This window comes from Lactuca virosa, chromosome 6 (assembly GCF_052849685.1).
Source record: "Lactuca virosa cultivar CGN04683 chromosome 6, Lactuca_virosa_CGN04683_v6, whole genome shotgun sequence".
Classification (NCBI taxonomy): Eukaryota; Viridiplantae; Streptophyta; class Magnoliopsida; order Asterales; family Asteraceae; genus Lactuca; species Lactuca virosa.
In genome coordinates, this window is record NC_136431.1 from 183,702,765 (window position 1) to 183,725,749 (window position 22,985).

The 22,985-nt window shown below is 39.4% G+C and overlaps 1 protein-coding gene across 1 annotated transcript in view; it reads right to left on the minus strand.

Annotated features, from left to right (window-relative positions):
- The window catches only part of LOC145122615 (putative E3 ubiquitin-protein ligase BAH1-like), a 28,163-nt gene extending 20,212 nt beyond the window's left edge, over positions 1–7,951 (minus strand). The window contains exons 1-5 of the mRNA XM_079058182.1: positions 7,655–7,951; positions 7,239–7,483; positions 6,908–7,162; positions 6,608–6,745; positions 6,165–6,223 (exon numbers count right to left, since the gene is read on the minus strand). Coding sequence (XP_078914308.1) covers positions 6,165–6,223; positions 6,608–6,745; positions 6,908–7,162; positions 7,239–7,483; positions 7,655–7,829 — 872 coding nt within the window. The 5' untranslated portion in view covers positions 7,830–7,951. The remainder of the gene's footprint in view (positions 1–6,164; positions 6,224–6,607; positions 6,746–6,907; positions 7,163–7,238; positions 7,484–7,654) is intronic.
- Positions 7,952–22,985: the final 15,034 nt, after the last annotated feature.

The window sequence follows — 22,985 nt, forward strand, 5'->3', positions numbered from 1 at the left end:
ATCGCTTTTACAAGAAAAATGATTTCTTCCTCAAACAAAACTCTTATGAATTCACCAACTTAATTGTTGACACTTTTTCAAAACTACTTGTATTCTCAGGAAATCAATGAAACAGGAAAACATCAGCACTTTGAGGATGAGACGTTAAACCGTCAAACAGTTTATTTTGTCATCATAATGTAATTGATTTTGAAACATGTAGACATATACTATGGTGTAACCTTTTCAATTATATTTATGATGGTTGTATTTACTTTGAGCACTATTATACTCATTGTTGTGATACTTTACATGAAGTCCTCCACCCCCGGACGTTTCCGCCATCCTTGGTTTGGGGGTGTGACAGATTGGTATCAGAGCATTGTTTATAGTGAACTAAGTATATCGAACCACATAAGATATACAAACTATAAATGCATTGGGACTAAAGTCTCTGATTAAACATTTTCAAAAGACTATACTTTTAGAAATAAATAGTTTCGTGTTAAAAGTATACATACATGCATACATACTAAGGTCAGCATCATACTAGGACAAAACAAAAGTAATGATTGTTGAATGACACAAGTAGACTTGGGGATGTATAGTCAGGTCTGGGAATGACATAGCCTGATCAACTATGTCTAACCCAGAAGTTATTAGCATATGCCCGGGAATGGTTGTGGTGTTGCAACAAGTCTAAAACCTTACCAACTCTACCTACCAAGAAACATTAAGAACATAAGTCAAACATTTAAAATACTATAGGAGTATTTTGTGCTATTATAACCAACTTATGTGAAAACTAAAGACCCCTATTAGTAGGTCTATAATGACTGAGTGCATACGCTAAGGTTATACATAATTAAAGATATTATAGACTCATAATCTATGACTATTGCTCTACTTCCTGTTCCTTGTTTGGTTGTGGACTTAGAGTTGAGTCATTTATTCGAAGGTCTATTCCATCTCAGATTATGTATAACTGGTATGCACTATGTGATATAGACATGACTGATAAGGATCACCCCTATAAGTAATTATAGGATTAGACGCCTATTAATTATCTCTTCTACCCCTATTCTCGCACAAGCAACATGGCAAGAGCTCAACTACCAGGAGACCCCTATTCTCCTACCCAGGAAGATGGTGGTTAGAACGAAGAAAGCCCCGGAGAGGACCCTGAGGAAATAATAGAGTAAGACCCAAAGACAATTCAGATAAAGATCCGGAGGAAGCGAAACCAAAAAGAAGGCAAAGACAAAGAAGAAATAGGAGAAGACTCTGACGAAGAGCCCGAGGTCTACAATACACCCTCCAGTCGCCACACCCCGACGAGGCCTCCATGATCTGACACCTCGATAAGCTGTAGATCTACAGAGACGGAGTTAGGAACAAGATTGACACCCTCCCCATGACATGGATGAGGCTTCTACAACCTCAATCAAGGAGGATTAGTAGACAAGGCTCTCCTCGTCATAATTCGCTGCATCATTCACTTCAGCGTACAAACACGAGCATCGGTCAGCCGAAATCATGGGGGTTGGCACTACCACCAAGATCACCGTCAAAGTTTTTCCTTACATTAACAAAAACGTAGACCTATTATAAGGTCAAACTTTCCTGAACTCTATGAACTAGAGTATATCAATAAAATTTGGCATGCATTTTATTTCATTGGGAGTTTACCACACATTTCATAACAAGGTATTACAAACGATTTGCTTATGATGACTCTAAAAGTACTTAATGTATACCTCAAGGTTATGTGTAATTCAGAGGCGATCGATTTAGAAATGGTGAGTCCGCCTTGGGTCCTGTTCCTTGTTTGGTTGTGGGTTCAGGGCAGACTCATTAAGTTCAACGGCCTATCAAACCTTAATTACACACGATTGGTATATGTCGAGTGATCTTAGGAGGAGATCAGGCATGGAACAAATCACAAGATTACATTTGGGTCACTACTAAACTCATAAATTCATTCATATGGACTTTCTTTATGAATTGCATGCAAGATACTTTTAAGTCGAAGCATAATACAGAAAAATCTAAACTCATAAATTCATTCATATCAGTGCGGACACATAAATCAAATTTTAGATCGGTTGATTATTAGCCGAAACAATCTGAACAAGAGTTGAATATCTCGTTAATAGGATCCCAACGATATAAGGACAGTCGAAATTGGACTCCAGAGGAGAAAGTTATGCATTTTATACGGGATTTAACCTGTGTGAAAAAATTAAAGTCAAAATTAGCCGACATAGTCTAAATGAAAGTTGTATATCTCGTCGAGAGCTTTCCGGGGATATAAAAAACATAAAAATGGAGCTCTTATGAATAAGATACACAATTTTGAAAATCTGAAAAAAGGCACGCGTGCGCGCGACACATAGAGCGTTCTAGAAGCTGCCACATAGCCCCACCCATATTCGAACACGTGTCAACCTTTGAGAGGGCCAACCAGACCAGTACTTGGCACGCACCTGGTCTGTGTGCGGTGCACAAGCCAATTCTCTCTCCTATAAATAGCATTCAGTCTCTAGTCTATGTCCCTCACCCCTACAAATTTTATCTCTCGATATTCTTCGACTTTTAGCCTGTTGTCACGTAGTTTTAGTCTATAGGGAAGCCCTGCGACACCCCTGAGTGCTCAGCTAGTTTCAACCTTCGACTAGAAGTTCCCGAGTCAGTATTATACCTGCTTAGTTCCCGATTTTCATCAAGACCACTCTGTAAGTGAGCTACACTTACTCTGCTTCCGTATAATTTACGATTATAGTTATAAGTCGTCACTAGGAACTTATAATTAAGATTTATCAATGATTCCAAGTAGTTATACTGATTGATCTACTTACGGGAAAGGTTTCTAGAATGGTCATGTTGGTTTGGTTGTTGGATTTCCGAAAGGCTATACACCGAAATGGTCCTGCTTTCCAACTTTCTTGCAAGGCTTATCCTTATTTGATAAAACTCTCAGTATTAATTGAGATTATTGAAGATAAACCCGTAGGATAATAATCATGGAACTAGACTAAGACTTAGTGTTAGGATTAAAACCTTAATTGTGGTTTGATGAACAAGATCGGAAAATAAGAACAAACACAAATAAGAAGATATGTCGAATGATCACTCGATTTATTCAAAACATGAGGAATAGATTACACTTTCAGAATAGACTAAGGAATCTAACTCTACATAAAAAACCTCACAATGTTTGGCGGCTACATTTTGCCTCACTCGTAACCCTAATTATGAATAGTACATGACTATTTATAGGGAAAAGACAAGTCTTGGGATTTTAACCTACATTTCATCAAGGGGGCCCATTGCCATAATCCATGGAGTACTTTGAAACCCTACACTTAGTGTTATATACATCTAGGTCTTTTGGAAAAGGTGTAAGGCGAAGCTCTGCTCGATTCGCCAATCACCAGACACTTTGTCAGGTGAGTATGTAGTTACTATTATGAACATAATATTGAATTAAATGTATTATTTATAAGCGACATTAAGTGTTTACATGTATTATCTATGTTATGTGCTACTCGTATAAATATGATAGTACTATTGGATTAGGAAATGTATTGGACACATATTGCCTTTAGCATAAGTCTGAATTAGTTACAATAGGACTTGTAAAAGGTGTTTAGTTCCCAATAAGCTGGACATTAGACAGGTCTCATTACGGGGTAGCGTGTGAGCTTAGATAGCGGAGTGTCGTATTCCTCCTCTTTCTTTGATGACTAGAAATGATGGGTCAGGTCAGACAACTAGCAAGTATGTATGGGTTATCGACCAAAGTAGATGACAACACTTGACTATTCTAGGCGGTCTAGTGAATTACGTTGCTAGCATGGAATTATAGCTATGAAAGTAGATAAAATGGGATACCATATTTATCAGATCTCTAAACATTGGTTGCCTTTATATGATTTACATTGGCCAAGGACTCCCCTAGCGGTGTAGTTAATCTGACATCATTGTTTACATGAATGATATTAATTATTATCATTAAATTTTTATGGGCTTGAAAACCCTATACATCTCACCAGGTTTTATCAAATCTCTAAACATTGGATGGTATTATGTGTACAAGTTAGCCTAAAGCACTTGCCTGAACCAACTAGTATATAATGTGATTTGAACAAAACGTGTACTTGGATGGTATTATGTGTACAGAGACCTTACTTTACTGGTATTTTTTGCATTGTATAAACTTAAATGATGTTTTTGAACAAATTTGAAACTTATTTACTTTCCTAATTCATTTCCCTGTTCAGTCCAAGCCACATAGTTCATTATTTTCCATTTAATTATTTTTACTATTAAAATCCGGTCGATTATCATCATGTGTAATCTGAACGAAACGTGTACTTAGATGGTATTTTATGTACAAAGACCTTAGGTCACTGTTATTTTTTTGCTGACTAAACTTGAATTATATTTTTTGAACAATTTTGAAAGCTAACGGGTTTTTTAACTGGCCCAATAAACCGAACCAATTTTTTATTACTGGTTCAGCTTTCACAAATCTCGTACATTAAGAAAGTTTTAGTAAAGTTCAATATGAGAGATGCTAAGGCCAGAAGTGCACATTTGGGTAGTTAGTTGAGACTCTCAAAGAAGCAATCCCCCAAAAATGGAAGAAGACAAGGAACAAATGGCTGAAATTCCCTACTTATTTGTGGTTGGTAGTTTGCTGTATGTTATGGTATGAACTAGACCACACATTGCTCATGTAGTGGGAGTTGTGAGTAGGTTCTTATCAAATCCAGGAAAAGATCACTGGGATGGAGGAAAGTGGCTGTTACGCTACCTGAAAGGAACATCAAAGGTTGCCCTATTTTTCAGAAGAAATGGGTTCGTCTTAGAAGGGTTCACTGATGTAGATTTGGGTGGATGTATGGATTTAGGAAAGAGCACAATAGGTTACATGTTCACAATCGGAGGTACATCAATCAATTAGATGTCTAGGTTAAAGAATAGTGTTACACTCTCAACCATAGAAGCAAAGTATATGGCTATTGTAGAAGCAACCAAATAGCTTATATGGTGAAAGAACTTCTTATAGGAACTTGGAATGCAATAGGAGGATTATGTATTGCACTGTGACAACCAAAGTGCAGTTTACCTGGAAAAGAATATGGTGTTTCACAATAGAATGAAACACATTTTGATGAGGCGCCAATTCATTTGAGAGTTAATTAATGACGAAACTCTAAATCTAAAGAAAATCCTTAGAACGAAGAACCTAATAGATATGTTCACCAAGGTGGTTACCATTGAGAAGTTGAAGTTTTGTATGACTTTAATTGGCCTTTTATAAGTTTGAGGAGAGAGAGAGAGAGAGAGAGAGAGAGAGAGAGAGAGAGAGAGAGACGTTGTAAGGTTTTGGATGGCAGAGAAAGACTAAGTTGTTCAAGCCACCGAGTGAGAGATTGTTAGGTTTGGTGGTAAAAAAAATATTATAAAGTAGAAGACATCTTGAATGCAACACCAATTCTCAATTTACTCCTAAATTTACGGTATTGAAATGTGTTTTTTTCCCCCATCATACGATAATTGGTGTGTGTACATACATACATACCTATTTTATTTTAGTGTATATAGAAGAAGGAAGCAGAGAGAGAAATACACCAATCAGAACAGAGCATAGATACACCATGCATATAGAAAACACCGAGTGAGATAGTTTCATCTGGATAGAGCCTTATTTTTTGCAGCCAAAAATATGAGTGACAGTGAATGATCCGATTACAGGTGTGGTTTAGCCTTATATAATTGTAATTTTCTGGGTGATAATAAAATATTCTCTCTCTCGTTCGGCAGTGAATGTAGGTCAGATTAGACCGAACCATTCTAGATATGTGTTATTTATAGTTTTTTTCGTTTGCAGGTTTTCAGTAGTTTTACTCCACCCATGTTACCGAAATCATTTACCGTTTTGTCTAAAGTGCTTAATTTGTTTTGTTGAATGCCCAACATCAATATGGTAAGACACCTTAACACGTCACAAACCCTTATTTTTGTGCCTTAGACGAGATTTAAACTTGGGTCACTAGTCCTCGGGGGTGCTTACAATGTCGTCCTTCACAACCAACTTGGCCTTGGTGATGGTTAAACCCAAGCTAAAAATACTTCCATGCTCTATTGTAAATTAATATCAAAATAAAAGAGATTACCTTCGTTTTAAGAGCCAACCTAGTTCAGACATGCAAACTGGTTTGTCATACACACCACTCTGCAAAAACAAAGTAACAAAAGGAAAACATTAGCCGTGGCTTGTGGTTTACAAATTATATATCCCGAGTGGTATCAAGATATAAGGAGTAGTAACTACTAGTAGTTCGACGTTTAAAATTCAATGTTACTCCCACCACGTACGCTGATTGATGAGCAAAACAAATTTCTATTTGGGAATTTCGGATGATCGAGACTGCAGCATGTTTTTAATATGCTAAAATTTCAGTCGCAGCATTTATAGATGTTATTGCATTTGAACGATATGCTGATCAAAATATATATCTGAATAAGTATCGAACCTATTTGCTAATCAACTTAGCTTTAAAATTAAGTAAAAATGAGATATATTACTTTACAATATGTAGTTAGAAACTGTACTGACCTCTCGGCAAACTGGACATTTGGACTCAGGGCTTGCGGATTTGAAGCCTTCAATGATCAATGCATGCCCAGCTAAACAAGCACAAGACTTGCAAAAAATGTGTCCGCAGCTCAAAGCATATGGTTGGAAAACAATGTCCTGAACCAATACAAGTATAGTACTGACCATTATGCCATTGAACCCTGTGAAATCATATATGCTTACCAAGAAGAACTTTTAAATAATTTTTTTAGAAAGATTTAAATGATCCTCTTTATCTAACATTAAATTGCGTTAACGTTCATTTAATTAAGGCCATACCAAGCAAATAGGACACGTGAGATTGCATTCCAATTTCTCGGACCCTAGAAGGGTTAAAGTCAGTGCAGACCCTTGATTTGAGATGTTGAGATCACAAGAGAGTGGACCAAAAAGCTCATCTGAGATCAAACTGTCTGAACCTTTAAGATTCATATACATAGCTACTAATTCAATCAACCATGGTGATTGCATAATATCCAAGTGCTTGGCTTGTAGTTTGGATTTAAAGTTGATAACGCTTTCAGATTCGTGAACCTGTGCATGGTACATATATATAATCAAGATTCAAGAACAAGGAACACCGATGTAATTCAGTGACCAGGGAGCTTACTTTATCATATTTCTTAAGAATCTTCCTCAGGGCGATAGCATTCATAACAGCAAATTGGATTAGCATCCATCCCTTGTGTAGGAGTGCTGCTTCATGATCATCTTTGAAATAGGTAAACGGGCCTGCTAAGAATCTTCGCATACCAGGAGAGAAATGAAGATGAACAAGCTGCCCTACTCTCAAACCAAAATAATCACTCATCTTGGTAGCTTTTGTTGTTAATTCAGTGAACATCCATTCACACCCTAAAACACCCGTAAGGTACCACAAGAACCATGAGGAACTGTTTATCCATACGCATCAAATAACACGTAATCTTTGTTTCCACTTCTCTTATGCATGGGAGCAGTCATTTAAGAGCTCATGATAATGAAATACAATAAAACCAAAAAGAAGAAACGAAACAGGAAGCTTACTGTGGCATTGTGTCTGATTGAAATCATCACCATGAGAATCAACGGAAGCTTCATTATGTCTATGATGCCTGCAAAAGTTCAAATCATTTTTGAACCTATTGTACTCAAAATGAAAGCTCTTGTTGATCAGATCCTTCCCCACCAAATAAGCCGTAAACGTCTCTTCGAACCCCATAACTTCAATTCGATTCAGTTAGCACTTGTAAACATGCACCAACAACAATATGAAGAAATGAAATCGACACAATTCGATTCAGTTAGCACTTGTTATTTCCATCAAACCATCTTCTAAAAATGTTCACGGTTGATGGGAATTTTTTTTGCTAAGAGAATATAAAGTGATGATATATAACCGAAGCTAGTGACTTGCAACATATGAAGCAAGACTTGTACATCATATCGTACGGGATACATTATGACTTCGACTACAAGGAAAGTCGACATAAACCAATATATAAAACATATAAACCAATCTTACAGAAAAGCACAAAAAGAAAAAAAAAATTAAAAAATTAAAAAATTAAAAAGTGGGCATAGGATGTTGTCATAACAGTGCTTTAATCAATCGAAGTTGGTACCGGTAGACCCTTTTCTCCATATATAACTAAAGGGTCTTATCCAAATATGATAATACTCTAGGCCTCTAGTCACTTACAAAATAGGAAGCCAGACTTGTACATCGTACGGGATACATTAAGACATCGACTACAAGAAGAGTCAACATAAACGCATATATAAAAACATACAAACCAATCTTACCTTTCAATCTAAAAAAAAGATAATAAAAAAAATTAACTTAGGATGTTGTCATAATGGTGCTTTAATCAGTCTTGTCGATATATATATATATATATATATATATATATATATATATATATATATATATATATATATATATATATATATATATATATATATAATGAATCTAGTGTCAACCGTGAATCTTTCAACTAACATTGTTTATACTCTATATTAAACGTCCTTCAAACAGATTATGAAACATAATTAGATCAAGTTTTCCTTTTTAATTACCGTTTTCTTTTAGAATATGCAAGTGATCACTAACCTGTTAAAGTTGTAGAGAGTGGTTCATCTTTTGTAACACCCGTATTATCAATGTATTATTCTTTTACTTTTGAAGACTTGAATTTGGAAATTGTTCCGTCCGCGGCATGGTTTATATGTTTCCATGGCGTGGTGATGCCACATCACCACAACGCGATACCTTTTAAATGTCACGGCGCGACGCCTCATGTTGCACAAAACTCAAAGTTTTGGGCTTTGGGCCCTATTTAAGGAATATGGGGACTAGGGTTTGACCACCGTCAACCTCCATCACCTCCAAAATACTCCCTCATCAACCCTAGCCCCCGTTAAAGCTTTTGAACTCATTTGAGTGGTTTTTGGTGATCTTTGAAGGAAGAAGAAGAAACTTTTAGTGCAAAGATCCAACAAGCAACTCATCTCCACCTCATTGTGCACTTTCCATACTTTTTTTAAGTCCTCAAGCTCCTACCTTTATGATTCCATCTCTCTAGATCTAGGTTATAAATCTTATTTCTTTACGTTGGGTTGGTTTGAATGGTTGGATCGATCCAATAAAGTTGGCAACTTTATTGATCATTGAGGTCCCTTGAGAAACATATGTTATAGCTCTGGACTTTGAGGTTGTTTTGAAGCCATACATGATTTTGAACCCCATTTCCTTCCCTTTTGACCTAACTTAGGGTGTGTCATGCATTGGACATGCATAACGATAAAGCAAAGATTTTTATGGATCATCTAGGTGCCTAAAAGCTTTTTGGAAAGTATGAGGGAAGGACTTAACAGATCAGTGGCTTAATCCATTAAGGTTGTAACACCCATTCCAGGTACGAATTTACTTCGCAATGTCAAATGTCTTTCTGGGTTGCCACGACGTGGTAGAGCCTTACCACGACGTGAAAATATTATATGGGCCACATGTTTTAATGAGCCACCACGGCGTGGCAGCCCTGTTGGTGTAAACCTTAAAGTTTAGGGTTTGGGAACCATTTAAACACCCTTAAACCCTTGTATCCTTCTTCCCATCAGCCTCCATTCCTTAGAAACGTTCATTACAAACTCTAGAGCATTTGTGTGAGATTTGAACCTAAAAGTGTGTGTTTTTGGTGCTTGTGAAGGAAGAAGGAGATTGGTAGATCATCTTGGAAGTTCAAGGCAGCCTAGATCCAGAAGTTTGTTCTCCTCAAGCATCTCCAGGAGGTAAAAGCTTGGAACTTCACGAGTTAATTCCTAGATCTCTAGATTTTTTTTGCCCTTTTTCTTTATGTCTTGTTAATTTGGGTTAGATCTATCAAAGTTTGAAACTTTATGGATCTCCATGCCATTGGGAGTATTTAGTGTTTTGGATATAGGCTAGGAACGAGTTTTGATGTCTTTCATGGTGTTTTGGCCATTGAACCCTAGCTTTTGACCTAAAATGGAAATGACATGCATTGGACATGCATGTCCATAAAGCCATGATTTTTAAGGTTTCTTAGGAGTATGAAGCCCCTCTAGAAACTTTGGAGGTGAAACTCTAAGGATTGGGTACTTAATGAGAGTCTTGATGCACTAATTTATCCCTAGTGGTTAGGGTTTGGGATTTTGACTTATTGAGGGGTCTTGAGGAATAAAGTTGGAAACTTTATCCATCAAGACCATGGGAAGGACCAGATCTGAGGTTTGGAGATCTTGTAGTTGAAGGAAAATGACTTAATGGTTTAAGCTGCCCTGACCAGTCACCACAGTGTGGCTCAGGCTGCCACGGTGTGGCGATTGGGTTGAGACCCGCCTGTTTTGTCGGTTTGTGGCCACGACGTGGGCTAGGATGGCCACGACATGGCGACTAGCTAGGTTGACTTTGACTTTTGACCATTGAATTTGACCAAGTTTGACCTATGGGTATTTTGGAGCTATAGTCTGAGTTTGGTCACTGTTTGTTGTAAAGGTGACCGGTAGAGCTAGTATTCAGAGCAACATATTGTTCAACTATTTCATTAAACTATGAGGTTATTGTTCCTCACTGCACTTGTGGGTCGAAGGCACCAAGGCTGACCCACTGGATTTGATATCCTGATATATTGATTAAGGTTATGCCAAGTATGTGGTAGATCTGTATGATTACCTGATAATTACTGAGATCATTAGATTGGTAGATTTGTATGATTACCTGATGATTACTGACATGCGTTAGATAGGTAGATTTGTATGATTACCTGATGATTACTAATATGCGTTAGATTGGTAGATCTGTATGATTACCTGTATTGCTGATTCTTGATTGTTATTGTATATGTCGACATGTTATGGTTTGTTGGGTTGAGGCGATCCAGCTTTGTGTTGAAGGCCAAGATACACGGGGGGGTCCGGATAGACTAAAGGCCCTGCAAGGTGGTCGAGTCAGGTCGAAGGCCTGAAGAGCAGTCCAGATAGGTTGTAGGCCCTGCGAGGCGGTCCAGTGTAACATCCATAAAAATCATGCCAAATTTAAACTTTTTAAAACATTTCCAAAACCCATGATTATTACAAAACGTGTTTTCAAAATAGTATATAGTCAGAGAATCCCAGAATCAAATCGTAAAATCATAAAATGTGAGGAGCGGTACGATCACGCCTTTTCCTTCCCGCGATCATCAAAAGTACCTGAAACAATAATCGATAAATGTAAGCTCGAAGGCTTAGTGAGTTACCCCCAAAATACCAACGCCATACAGATATAACGATATCATATAAACATATAAGCGAACAACATGCATAATAAGCCATCAGTCTGACTGGACCGAATCCCGGTCCTCAGTCTATCTGGACCGCTCTCCGAGCCCTCGGCACGTCTAGACCGCCCTTCTCGGGGCCTTCAGCCTATCCGGACCGCTCGCCGGGCCTTCGGTCTGACTAGATTTGCTCGGCCCGGGCCTGCAGTCTACCCGGTCCGCCCAGGGTGTCTTGGCCTACTGCACACAGCAGGACCTGCCTCAACCCTTTCCCCAAACCAACAAACATGCAGATCTAACAGATCACTAATCATGGTAACCATCCTAAACCAGGATGTAATCTAACATAGCAGTAACATAGCAACCATCCTAAATCAGGATGAATTCTAGCATAACAATAACATAGCACCCATCCTAAACCAAGCTGTAAATCATAAAGGGCCGGCCTTGGTGCCGTAGACCCTGTTGATATAGTGAGGATAACTCACCTTGCAATGCCGGACTGAACCACGAAATCACGCTCCCGAAACACTGCCCCAAACTCCAACACCTATAACCATCAATGATCCAATTCATAAATACCCGCTTACCAATTATCCTCAAAAGTCAAACTGGTCAACCCTTGGTCAAAGTCAAAGTTAACGGTCAAGGTCAACAGTCCATGTTGACCTCAACTCGTCGATTACCCTTAGCTACTCGTCGAGTTCCTTGCATAACTCGCCAGCTCATCGAGTCACTAGAGTGACTCGTCGAGTTCATAAGGTTTGCGGTCGTAAACTCCTTGACCGACTCGTCGAGTCTCCCTTGCAACTCGCCTAGTTCATACATGTCCAAAGGTTGGGAAAACCCTAGCCGACTCGCCGAGTCACTAATATGACTCACCGAGTCCACGCCAATCTTCATCGGACTCGCCGAGTTGACCATGCAACTCGCCGAGTCCCTTCAATCCTTCATCCATACAGAAGCTTCTTCGTGAAACCAAGGCTCCAAACTGTAGATCTAGGCTCCTAGGGTGTTGTTATCACGTAAAGTTGCTAACTTTAAGTGCATGCAAGGCTCTATGGAACTAAAACACTCATAACTAGCATTAGGAGAAGGTTTTGGACATGAAGGAGGGTCAAAGCTTCATAAAGCTTGAGGCTTTCTGTCCACAAAGCCTAGGGGAGTCAATATCTGAAACTTTGCCCTTGTGACAAGCTCAAACCCGAAAATGACTCTATCTTGCCCTAGAAATGACCATTCTCTTCCACAAAGGGGAGATCTAAGCAATGAAATGTAAAGGTGGTAGCTTTATACCTTAATCTTGATGCCACAAAATTGGAAAGGTTGGATCTACAAGCTGTTTCTTGTCCCAAGCTCTCAACTCTTCAAGAAATGCTCCAATACACTCTCTTTTGTTCTCACACACTCAAGAATAGATACTAGCTAGCTATTAGGGTTTCTCTGGACGTGAAGGTGACAAGGGAGGATGGGAAGCAAAGATGAGGACCTTTAAATAGGGTGTAAAACCCCGGAATTAGGGTTTCATTCTCCAGCTCCTACTCGTCGAGTCCCTTCTTGGACTCGGTGAGTAGGTCTTTTAAACACGTGGACCAACCCGCTGCTACTCGGCGAGTCAGGAAACCAACTCGTCGAGTAGACCTTGAAATCATGAGAACTTATAACCATAAATTGATACTCGGGAATAGGGGCGTTACATCCACTCAGGCTGAAGGCTTGGAGAGCGGTCCGGATAAGTTGTGTTAACGTATCCCACCGGGATACGTCAAAAATAGCGGAACCATCAGCCTGATAGATGGTTTGGGAAAAGAGCGGCCTATGCCTAACGCCGGGTCCTCGCACTCGCTCTCGCTCTCGTGATCCCATATTCATTCCTTGGCGCCCAATCGTTAAAGCCAGTGTCAAGACAAAATAGTACCAATCTCCTCTTAGAGCGACATGTGTAGCGCTCAAAACGTTGCTCCTGGGAACCCTGCACCAATGGAAAACGACTACTCGTGGAGCACGATCTACCAATCAAAGGCCGTCTATCCCTACCAAACTTGAAAATGTAAAAGATACCATCGGGGATCTGTCCCCCCGACCACAGGTATAAAAAGGTCCCTTATCGTCCAAGAGAAGGGATAAAAAAGAAACCCTTAAACATCTGCCTAACACTTTTTCACCTTCTCTCTAAGAGACGAACTGACTTGATCGTCGGAGCTTCATTCCGGAACCGCCTCCCGGACGAAGACTGATGATCTTGTTTCCTTTGTTGTGATTCTTAGGCCCTTCATTCCATCCTTCAAAGAGACAGAGTTAAGCCAGAGACATATCACAACAGCTTGTAGGCCCTGCGAGGCGGTCCAGTCAGGCTAAAGGCTCGGAGAACGGTCCAGATATGTTGTAGGCCCGGCGAGGCGGTCCAGTCATGCTGAAGGCTCACGTATGCATGCTTTTGTTTGTATTGGTTGTGTGTGGTACTTTGGGGGAAATCACTAAGCTTTGTAGTATGGTTTAAGTTTTATGTTTCAGGTTTTATATTTCAGGTACTTCAGATGATCGGGGGAAAGGAAAGGCGTGATCATGCACATCCTTCTAATTTTTATGATGTTTGATCTTGGGATACTCTGATATGTGATTATTAGTTTTGGGAACAACGTTTTGTAAACAACTACGACTTTTGGTTGGATTTTAAAATAAAAAATTTTACCTTTATTTTTGGAATGTCACAAGTTGGTATCAAAGGCCTGATTTGAGAGAACTGGATGAACATTCATGTGAATCCATACTCGAACTAAGGATCTGTAAAAGCTTTCAAAATTATTTTCAATTTGTTTTACAAAAGTGACCAAGGAAGGATGAGATATGCTAGATGAAATTGACGTTATTACTGTAGTTGCTTAGTCTGTGCATCATAGTTGTACATAACTAAGATTCTATAGCCTGAGAATATTTGATTTAGTCTTATTTCCTATTCTTGTCTGATAAAGGGCTTAGGGTAGAATCAAGTATTCGACTGTCTATGGAATCCAACTCTAGGTATGATTAGCATGTACGAGTGGCTACATGGTTGGTGAGAGTTTCATGAGTGAGTATGTGGGTGTAGCAAGCCAACATGATGAATGTGTATCCTAGATGCTTCGTCCTAGTGGTCAGGAATTACATGCAAGGGTCTGTCTGATTTTATTATGTCTTAGAGCCAGTCGGTTTCACTGCTCGAATGTTGCTTGCTTTATGCTTTGTAGGACTCATATTAATGTGAGTTAACTATTAAATGAATATGTTAACTTACATGTTACAAATGTTAGATAATCTTAGAGTGAAGGATCTTATCCTAAGAGTTTTAACACATAATAATGTGTATAAATAAAATAAGACTAGTGTAAAAGAGTGTTCAAACACTAGATTAGTGAGAAAAGCTTACCAAAATGTTAACAGCAAGCTTGAGAAATAAATCCTTGGAGGCTTTGTTCTTAACCCTTAAGAGAACTTAGAGTAAAATGGAGAACTGGAAATGGTGGGATTTGTGGGTGTTCCTGCCGTTTTTAAGAAGGGAAGAAATGGATTGGATGGTTGCCTAGTTACCTGTTGGATTTTACATGGGTTACTGATGGTTAATATTTTGCATGGGAAAGGAGGATAGTCATCAAGTCACAAAGTCAACACCCCACCTTTTCTTTATCCATCGAAATCACCTTGGGTGGGTCACATTGGTGATTCGGCCAAGGCATAACCGAAATCACCTTGTCTCCCTTTGTGATTTTGGTTCTAATTTCCCACAAATGTTTTTTTCGGCCTTAGTGATTTGGACTTGGGTGTTTTCGGCCTAGGGTGTTCTAGGTGGCGAGATTTCGGCCTAGTCGCACGATTTCCTTAATGTACGTCCTTGTGAGCTTCTCCATCTTGTCGGTATCCTTTATTGGTAGGAAGTGTGTGAATTTGGTTAACCTGTCAACGATCACCCAGATAGTGTCAAGTCCACCCATCGTCTTGTGCAACTTGGTTATGAAGTCCATGGTTATCCGCTCCCACTTCCACTCGGGTATGTCCGGTTGCTGAAGCAAACCCGAGGGCTTTTGATATTCTACCTTGACCTTGGCACAAGTCAGACACTTTCCCACATAGGTAGCGATCTCTGCCTTCATGTTCGGCCACCAATAAAGTTTCTTGAGTTCCAGATACATCTCGTCTGAACCGGGATGAACGAAGTATTTTGTCTTGTGAGCCTCATTCATGACAACGTCTCTGTACCCTCCAAACTTCGGTGTCCAGATGCGATTCATGATATAGTAAGCTCCGTCATCCTTAACTTTAAAGTTTTTATCCATTCCCCGTAAGGCTTCCCCTACAACGTTCTCAAGTTTTAAAGCTTCTAGTTGTGCTTCCTTGATTTGTGCGGACAGGTGTGAATGGATGGTCATGGTTAATGACTTTACTTGGCGACCCGAGTATTCTTTCCGACTCAGGGCGTCTGCTACTACGTTGGCCTTGCCTGGATGATAACGAATTTCACATTCGTAGTCATTTAGTAGTTCAACCCATCGTTGTTGCCTCATGTTGAGCTCCTTTTGATTGAGAATGTGCTGAAGACTCTTATGATCTATGAAGATGGTGTATTTGGTGTCGTACATGTAGTGTCTCCAGATCTTTAGGTCGAACACCACTGCCCCTAATTCGAGGTCATGTGTGCTGTAATTGACCTCATGAGTCTTGAGTTGTCTCGAGGCATAGGCGATGACCTTTCCTCGTTGCATGAGCACACATCCTAGGCCCTGCTTGGATGCATCACAATAGACCACAAAGTCTTCGGTTCCTTCCGGGAGAGACAAGATTGGAGCACTGCATAGGGCTTGTTTAAGCATTTAGAAAGCGGCTTCTTGTTTATTTACCCAGCTGAAGGTCACTCCCTTCTGAGTCAATGTAGTGAGCGACTTCACGATCTTAGAAAAGTTTTGTATAAGCCTTCGGTAGTAGCCGACAAGGCCCAAAAACTGGCGTATCTTCGTCAGCGTTCTTGGTGTTGCCCAGTTCGCAATCGCCTTGACCTTGGAAGGATCCACGTGTATCCCTTCCTTGCTGAATACATGCCCTAAGAAATCTAGCTTTCGGATCCAAAATTCGCATTTTGAGAATTTGGCGTATAACTTTTCTGCCCTGAACGTCTCCAAGACTTGTCATAGATGCTGACTATTCTCCTCTCTACTTCATGAATAAATTAGTATGTCGTGGATGAATACTATCACTAATTTATCAAGATATGACCGGCACACACGGTTCATTAAGTCCATGAACACCGCCGGTGCATTAGTCAGGCCGAAGGGCATCACTACAAACTCGTAGTGACCGTAGCGAGTTCTGCATGCCGTCTTTGGAATATCCTCCTCCTGAATTCGTAATTGGTGGTACCCCGACCTTAGATCAATCTTTAAGAAGGCTTGGTATTCCTTACGTAGATACTTCTGAGCCTTAATGCAGGAGATGATTTGTAGGTTCATGTCGGGTTTGTCGCCATAAATGACGAGGGTTTCGTTATTTGGTAGGTTGAGGCGAACGGCCTTTTCGTAACACAGAATATCGGCATGGTAAGGGGTCAACCAATCCATGCCGATGATGACATCAAAACTACTTATTGTGACCGACATAAGGTCGATTCAGAAAGAATGATTGTTTAGAGTTAGTGTGCATCCTACGAATATATCATTAGTGCTTTCTGTCTTTCCATTGGCCATTTCTATGGTGAATGTTTGACTTAGTGGTTGGGGTTTCTGATTGAGTAAGTGTTTCAACTGGTGGCTCACAAAGTTTTTCTCCACACCACTATCAAATAGTATGCATGCATATGAGTCGTTTAGAAGGAACATACCAGTAACCACGGTGGGATCCCTCACTGCCTCCTCATGTCCCATTGTTAGAACCCTTCCCACGACCCCACTACTTCTATTTTGTGCCTTTGGACAGTCCCTCTTGAAATACCCGGTCTCACCGCAACCGTAGCATGCGCGGCTCACCCCAGCATTAGCGGCTTGGGTGGTTTGTTGTGCCGGTGCCCTGCAGTAACGAGCGGTGTGTCCCTTCTTGTTGCAGTTGTTACATCTTCAATCTTGGCAGGCACCATGGTGGTGGTAGCTGCACTTGTCACACTTTGGAAGATTCCTAACATATTGCTTGGCTGGTGCAGGGGCAGTAGGAGCGGTAGGGGCGGTGATGGCATGTACAACCACTGGTTGTTGCTTTTTGGCTATGTCTTGAGCAGGTTGGCCTTTCTTTTTGTTCCAAAACTTCTTCTTGTTGTCACTTCCTTTTGGATATTCGGACGTGGGAGTTATGATGCCTTGACGAACTCCCTGGTCGACAAGAGTTTGCGCCAATCGCTTGGCGCTGTCGAGGGTGCTCGGGTTGGCATATATGACCATTCCCTAGATTTGAGGGGATAGCCCCAAATGTAACATTCCACTTTCTTGGCCTCCAGAGTGATCATTCTCGGGCACAGGGTTGCCAGTTCGTTAAATCGGGAAGTGTAGGTGGCAATGTCGGAGCCCTTCATGTAGTGTTCCCACAGTTTCTGTTCAAGCTTTTGCATTTCGCTCCTTGGACAGTATTCAGCGAGCATCATCACTTTCAAGTCATCCCAACTCATGTAGTTGGCAACAGCTAGAGTCAAAGTTTTAACGTGGTCGTTCCACCACGACAAGGCTAAGTCCGCAAATGTACATGCGACATACTTGACCTTGAACTCATTTGGGCAGGCGCAGATTTCAAAGATGGACTCAGTTTTCTCAAACCATCTCGTCAGAGTAACAACTCCCCCGTCTCCATGGTACGTCCTTGGTTTACAGTGAATTCTTTGTATAAGCACATTCGCGGGTGATCTTGGTTTTCTCCTTGATTGGAACTGTCAATCCCGTTTCCGCCTCCGTTGCTATTGCTGCTAATTTGGGCCACAACAGTAGCCACAATAGCTGTTACGGCTGCGTGGAACATAGCAGAATCCATTTGTAGAGGTGGTGGGGTTGTTGGTGTGTTGTTCTTGCGCCTATTTGACTTCCTTGGTGGCATACTTCAGCCATAAATTTTAAAGGTGGAATGACGATAAGTTTTCGAGAAAGTTATGAATCGGGCATCACTGAAATGCAATCCCTTATTTTGTACATCGATTCTACTTGTTATTGAAAATTGAAAGTAATTCATAATGGATCTTAATATAACAAGTAAACAATTGCATAACATATAACAACATCTAATGAAATAAAAATGCATACTCATTCCATTAATATTACAGTACTAGTACATAGTTTTTGAAAATTTGACCTTTGATAAGGTCTACATGAAAGAGTAGCACTATCGCTTACTCGTAAATAAAACAAGATATGAGTAGTACATGTCCTACTTACGGCGAGTAGTCTCATGTGGGCCAGAAGATGAAGTCGAGGCGCCCGGTAACTCTGCTATCCGACGCTCTGTTGCAATCACTCTTTCCTCGAGAGCCGTGTGCCTCTCCTGATACTCTCTCACTTCCGCTCGGGCGGTGGTAAGGTCCTCATAGAGACTGTCAATGAGATGACATGTCCAAGGGTAGTCCCTCTCCAAAAATCGAGTCCGTGCGTCAGCGACCTCAGTAGCGGCTCCTAACTCCGTGATCCGGTTGGCCGACGCCCTAGTCTGATCTCCGAGGTGTGAGATTCATTGTACCATAACAGGGAGGGCCCTGTCTTCCTGTTCTCCATGGATGAGGTTGTAGAAACCTCGTTGCATGTCGTATGGCGAGCGCTGATGTTGCTGTCGGCTCCGTCTTTCCAGGTCGTCTGCCCAGCGAGGCGTGGGTCCATGGTAGCCCAAGCGGTGTGCAGGACTCGAGCAACGTAAGGAGGGTTTATGACTTTGGACTCTGCGTCAGAGTCCTCCTCTTCCTCTTCCTCTTCCTCGTCTTCTTCCTCCCTGGATCCTCTTCGGGATCCTCTTCGGGTTCTTCCTCGGGTTCTTCTTCCATTAGTTCCTCAGGATCCTCTTCGATCCACCACCATTTCCCTGGTTAAGGAAATAGGGGTCTTCGGGCATGTGAAATCCTGCCAATATGTCTGTGCGAGAATGGAGATGTGAGAAATACATGAAATACTTAAGTGTATGATCTTGTAGTATTCTAAAATACTCTTATAGTATTTTTAATCTTTATGTTTGATTCTAGGGTTTCTTGGTATTTAGGGTTGGTAAGTTTTAGATTCGATACCCACTACGACCATTCCTAGACACATGTTGGTCATATCTCGTATAAATATAGTTGATCATGCTATATTTATCCCATATATGATTACATAACTGCCCAGACTTAATCGCAATGTTTAACTTATTTAAATACTTTTATATGGTTCTTATTACGATGTTGTTTCTAATATGCATGCATGTATGTATACTTTTATAAAAATATTTATATTTTAAAAGTATACTTTTAGTCAGAGTGTTTTTGCCCCATTGTATTTATAGTTGTATATCTTACATGGTTTGATATACTTAGTTCACTATAAACAATATCATAACAATATCAAAGCCTTACAGTATCATAACAATTGAATAATAGAGATCAAAGCCTTACAACAATTTCATTGAATATTTAATATGTTTACATTGTGCTCAAAAATATTGTTTACATGATATCAAATGCATGTGACAAAAATGAAATAACGAGATGCGACGACGTCCCATCCACCAAAATCCCTTGTGGTTACCTGTTTACCGGTTTCCTGAGAATACAGGTGATTTTGAAAAGTGTCAACAATTATGTTGGTGAGTTCATAAGCATTTTGTATGAAAAAGGGTTTGTAATGTTTCGTGAAAATGATAGTGTATACTTCCAAAAAATCCAATATTTTCTTAAAAATGAGCTGTAAGTCTTAAGTACCAAGACTAGAAATGTAAGTAATACTATATTGTAAATGAAGTAATGAAGTTTTATCTTTATATAAAACTACTTGAAATGTACGTTACCCCGTAAATCAAATGTGTTATTGATACCCTATGTGAGTTATTATAACCATACTAATGCGACTAGTTGCCTGAACGACGCGCTTCGGACGTCGGAACTGTTACGACATTTGTCACCCCAGACCTCCTGGTCTAACTGTAGCTAACAGTTTAGGTGTGGGGTTGTCAATCACGTATAGATCTATACACAAGTGTCATGTTCTCCCTACAAGAGACTCTGGTTATAATACATGTCTTAGTATGTGTACTCTGGTGGGTACGATGAAGCCAAATGTCTCACAACCAGTATTTATCGATTTATGTGAACTGAAGACTCCTTTTTATTTTAGATGGACTAATTATACCTTTAAATAATTAGATGTTTCTTCTGTAATGTTAGTGTAGTTTTGTGACTCCCAAACTATACCAGTTATAGTTTATCATGTTTATTTGTCAAAAACATTATATACTCATTTATATAAATACATAGTAATCATCTTGATTAGTTTCAAAATGTAAGATCCAACTTCATATTTTGGGTTTTAACCCACAAAATAGTGAAATAACTTGTGTGTACTCCGTTTTGTTGGAAAAGCTTATATTTTGGTAAAAAGCTTCCAAAAACCTTGTAGTTTTGCAAATTACAATTTTTCTCATGATTTTTAGAACATAGATCATGCTTTGTTTTTGTTAGTTTTGCATTTGAAAACTAATATATCACAACTATTTGTGCAAAAGTTAGTAATAATCACATCTTATGCAAATAATGGCTTATACTTTAACATAAAGATGAAACATTCAAGTATTTGTATGATAAGCAAATTTTGACTTGTATTCCCTCCCTAAAACATGGAAAATCTCAAAAATGTGGGGGTATTAACTCACCTTGAGTGGATTTGTGGGTTGTTTGAGAAGATGGTGTGAAGATCTTCAAGCCTAAACATTTGAGTGTGGTTGATGAATTTTCTTGGAAATGATCTTATCCTAAGAGTTTTAACACATAATAATGTGTACAAATAAAATAAGACTAGTGTAAAAGAGTGCTAAAACACTAGATTGGTGAGAAAAGCTTACCAAAATGTTAAGAGCAAGCTTGAGAAATAAATCCTTGGAGGATTTGTGCTTAACCCTTGAGAGAACTTAGACTAAAATGGAGAAATGGAAATAGTGGGATTTGTGGGTGTTCCTGCTGTTTTTAAGAAGGGAAGAAATGGATTGGATGGTTGCCTAGTTACCTGTTGAATTTTACATGGGTTACTGATGGTTAATATTTTGCATGGGAAAGGAGGATAGCCATCAAGTCACAAAGTCAACACCCCACCTTTTCTTTATCCACTGAAATCACCTTGGGTGGGTCACATTTGTGATTTCGGCCAAGGCATGACCGAAATCACCTTGTTTCCCTTTGTGATTTCGGTTCTAATTTCCCACAAATGTTGTTTTCGGCCTTTGTGATTTGGATCTTGGGTTTTTCAGCCTAGGGTGTTCTAGGTGGGGAGATTTCGGCCTCCTTACAACCGAAATCCCAAGGTGGGTGGGGTACTAGGCCAAAAACTATAAAGTAATGTTTTAAATTCATGATTTTATGTTCCAACGATTTGGCTTTACTTGACTTTTAAGTGCTTACTACAAACATGATTTTTAAAGTATGTATATATATATATATATATATATATATATATATATATATATATATATATATATATATATATCCAACTAATGCTCTTTTGGCTTTCAAATTTCTATTACAACAAGGCTCATTGTGAATTCACGTGTACACGGTTACAGTTTAAACCTTGATTATTCCAAATTTTCCGGTTGTCACAAGAAGCCTTCTAGGGTTTCCTTGGGCTCTAAGGGTGCATTGGATGCTTAGGGAGGAAGCTAAGGGATTATGGTTATCTTGGAGATACATGTCTTATCCAACTCCTTCCTAGGCTCCTATATAAACCCCTAAGGGTTAAGAATTTCGTTCATGACTCTTCCTAGAGGCTTAGGGCCGAAATTATTCTTCTCCTCTTCTCTTTCTTAAATCTCCTTGGTTGCTAGGGTTTGGGTGTGAACCATTAGAGGCGCGACACTTGTGGCGCTTGCTTCCAAGAGTCTTTCAAGGAGGAATTCAAGATTGTTTGCTATAACAATCTTTAAGGTTAGTTTTCTTATCTTATTAACAATTTCTTCATAGAAAAGTTTTGTAAGATAACCATTCATAGTATGTTGTTATATGTGAAAGACACAGATGCTTTTAGGTTGCATGAGCGCTAATTAATTGAAATTGTTTTTGATTATTTTTCTGCTTATGGCATTGAACTTGTAACCCTACAAACCCATCAGTGGTATCATAGCCAAGGGTTGTCTTTCATGTATTTGCGCATTGGTGAATCAGAAAAGAAACCTGTTTTGGATCTATCGCAGCTCACGACGTGAGCTCAGTCTGGACGGGATTTTATGTCTAATCTGCCTTAACAACTTTTATGTGATATCTACTTGCTATGTTTATCCCCAAATCCGATTTTGATGTATCTATGATAATAATATAAAAAACTAGAAGTTAGGAGATTAGTATTTGACGCGATTAATTGTTTTGTGATTAATATGATTGATTTTTTAAGTGTATAAATAATAAATATATATATTAATTTAACTTAATAATTAATGTC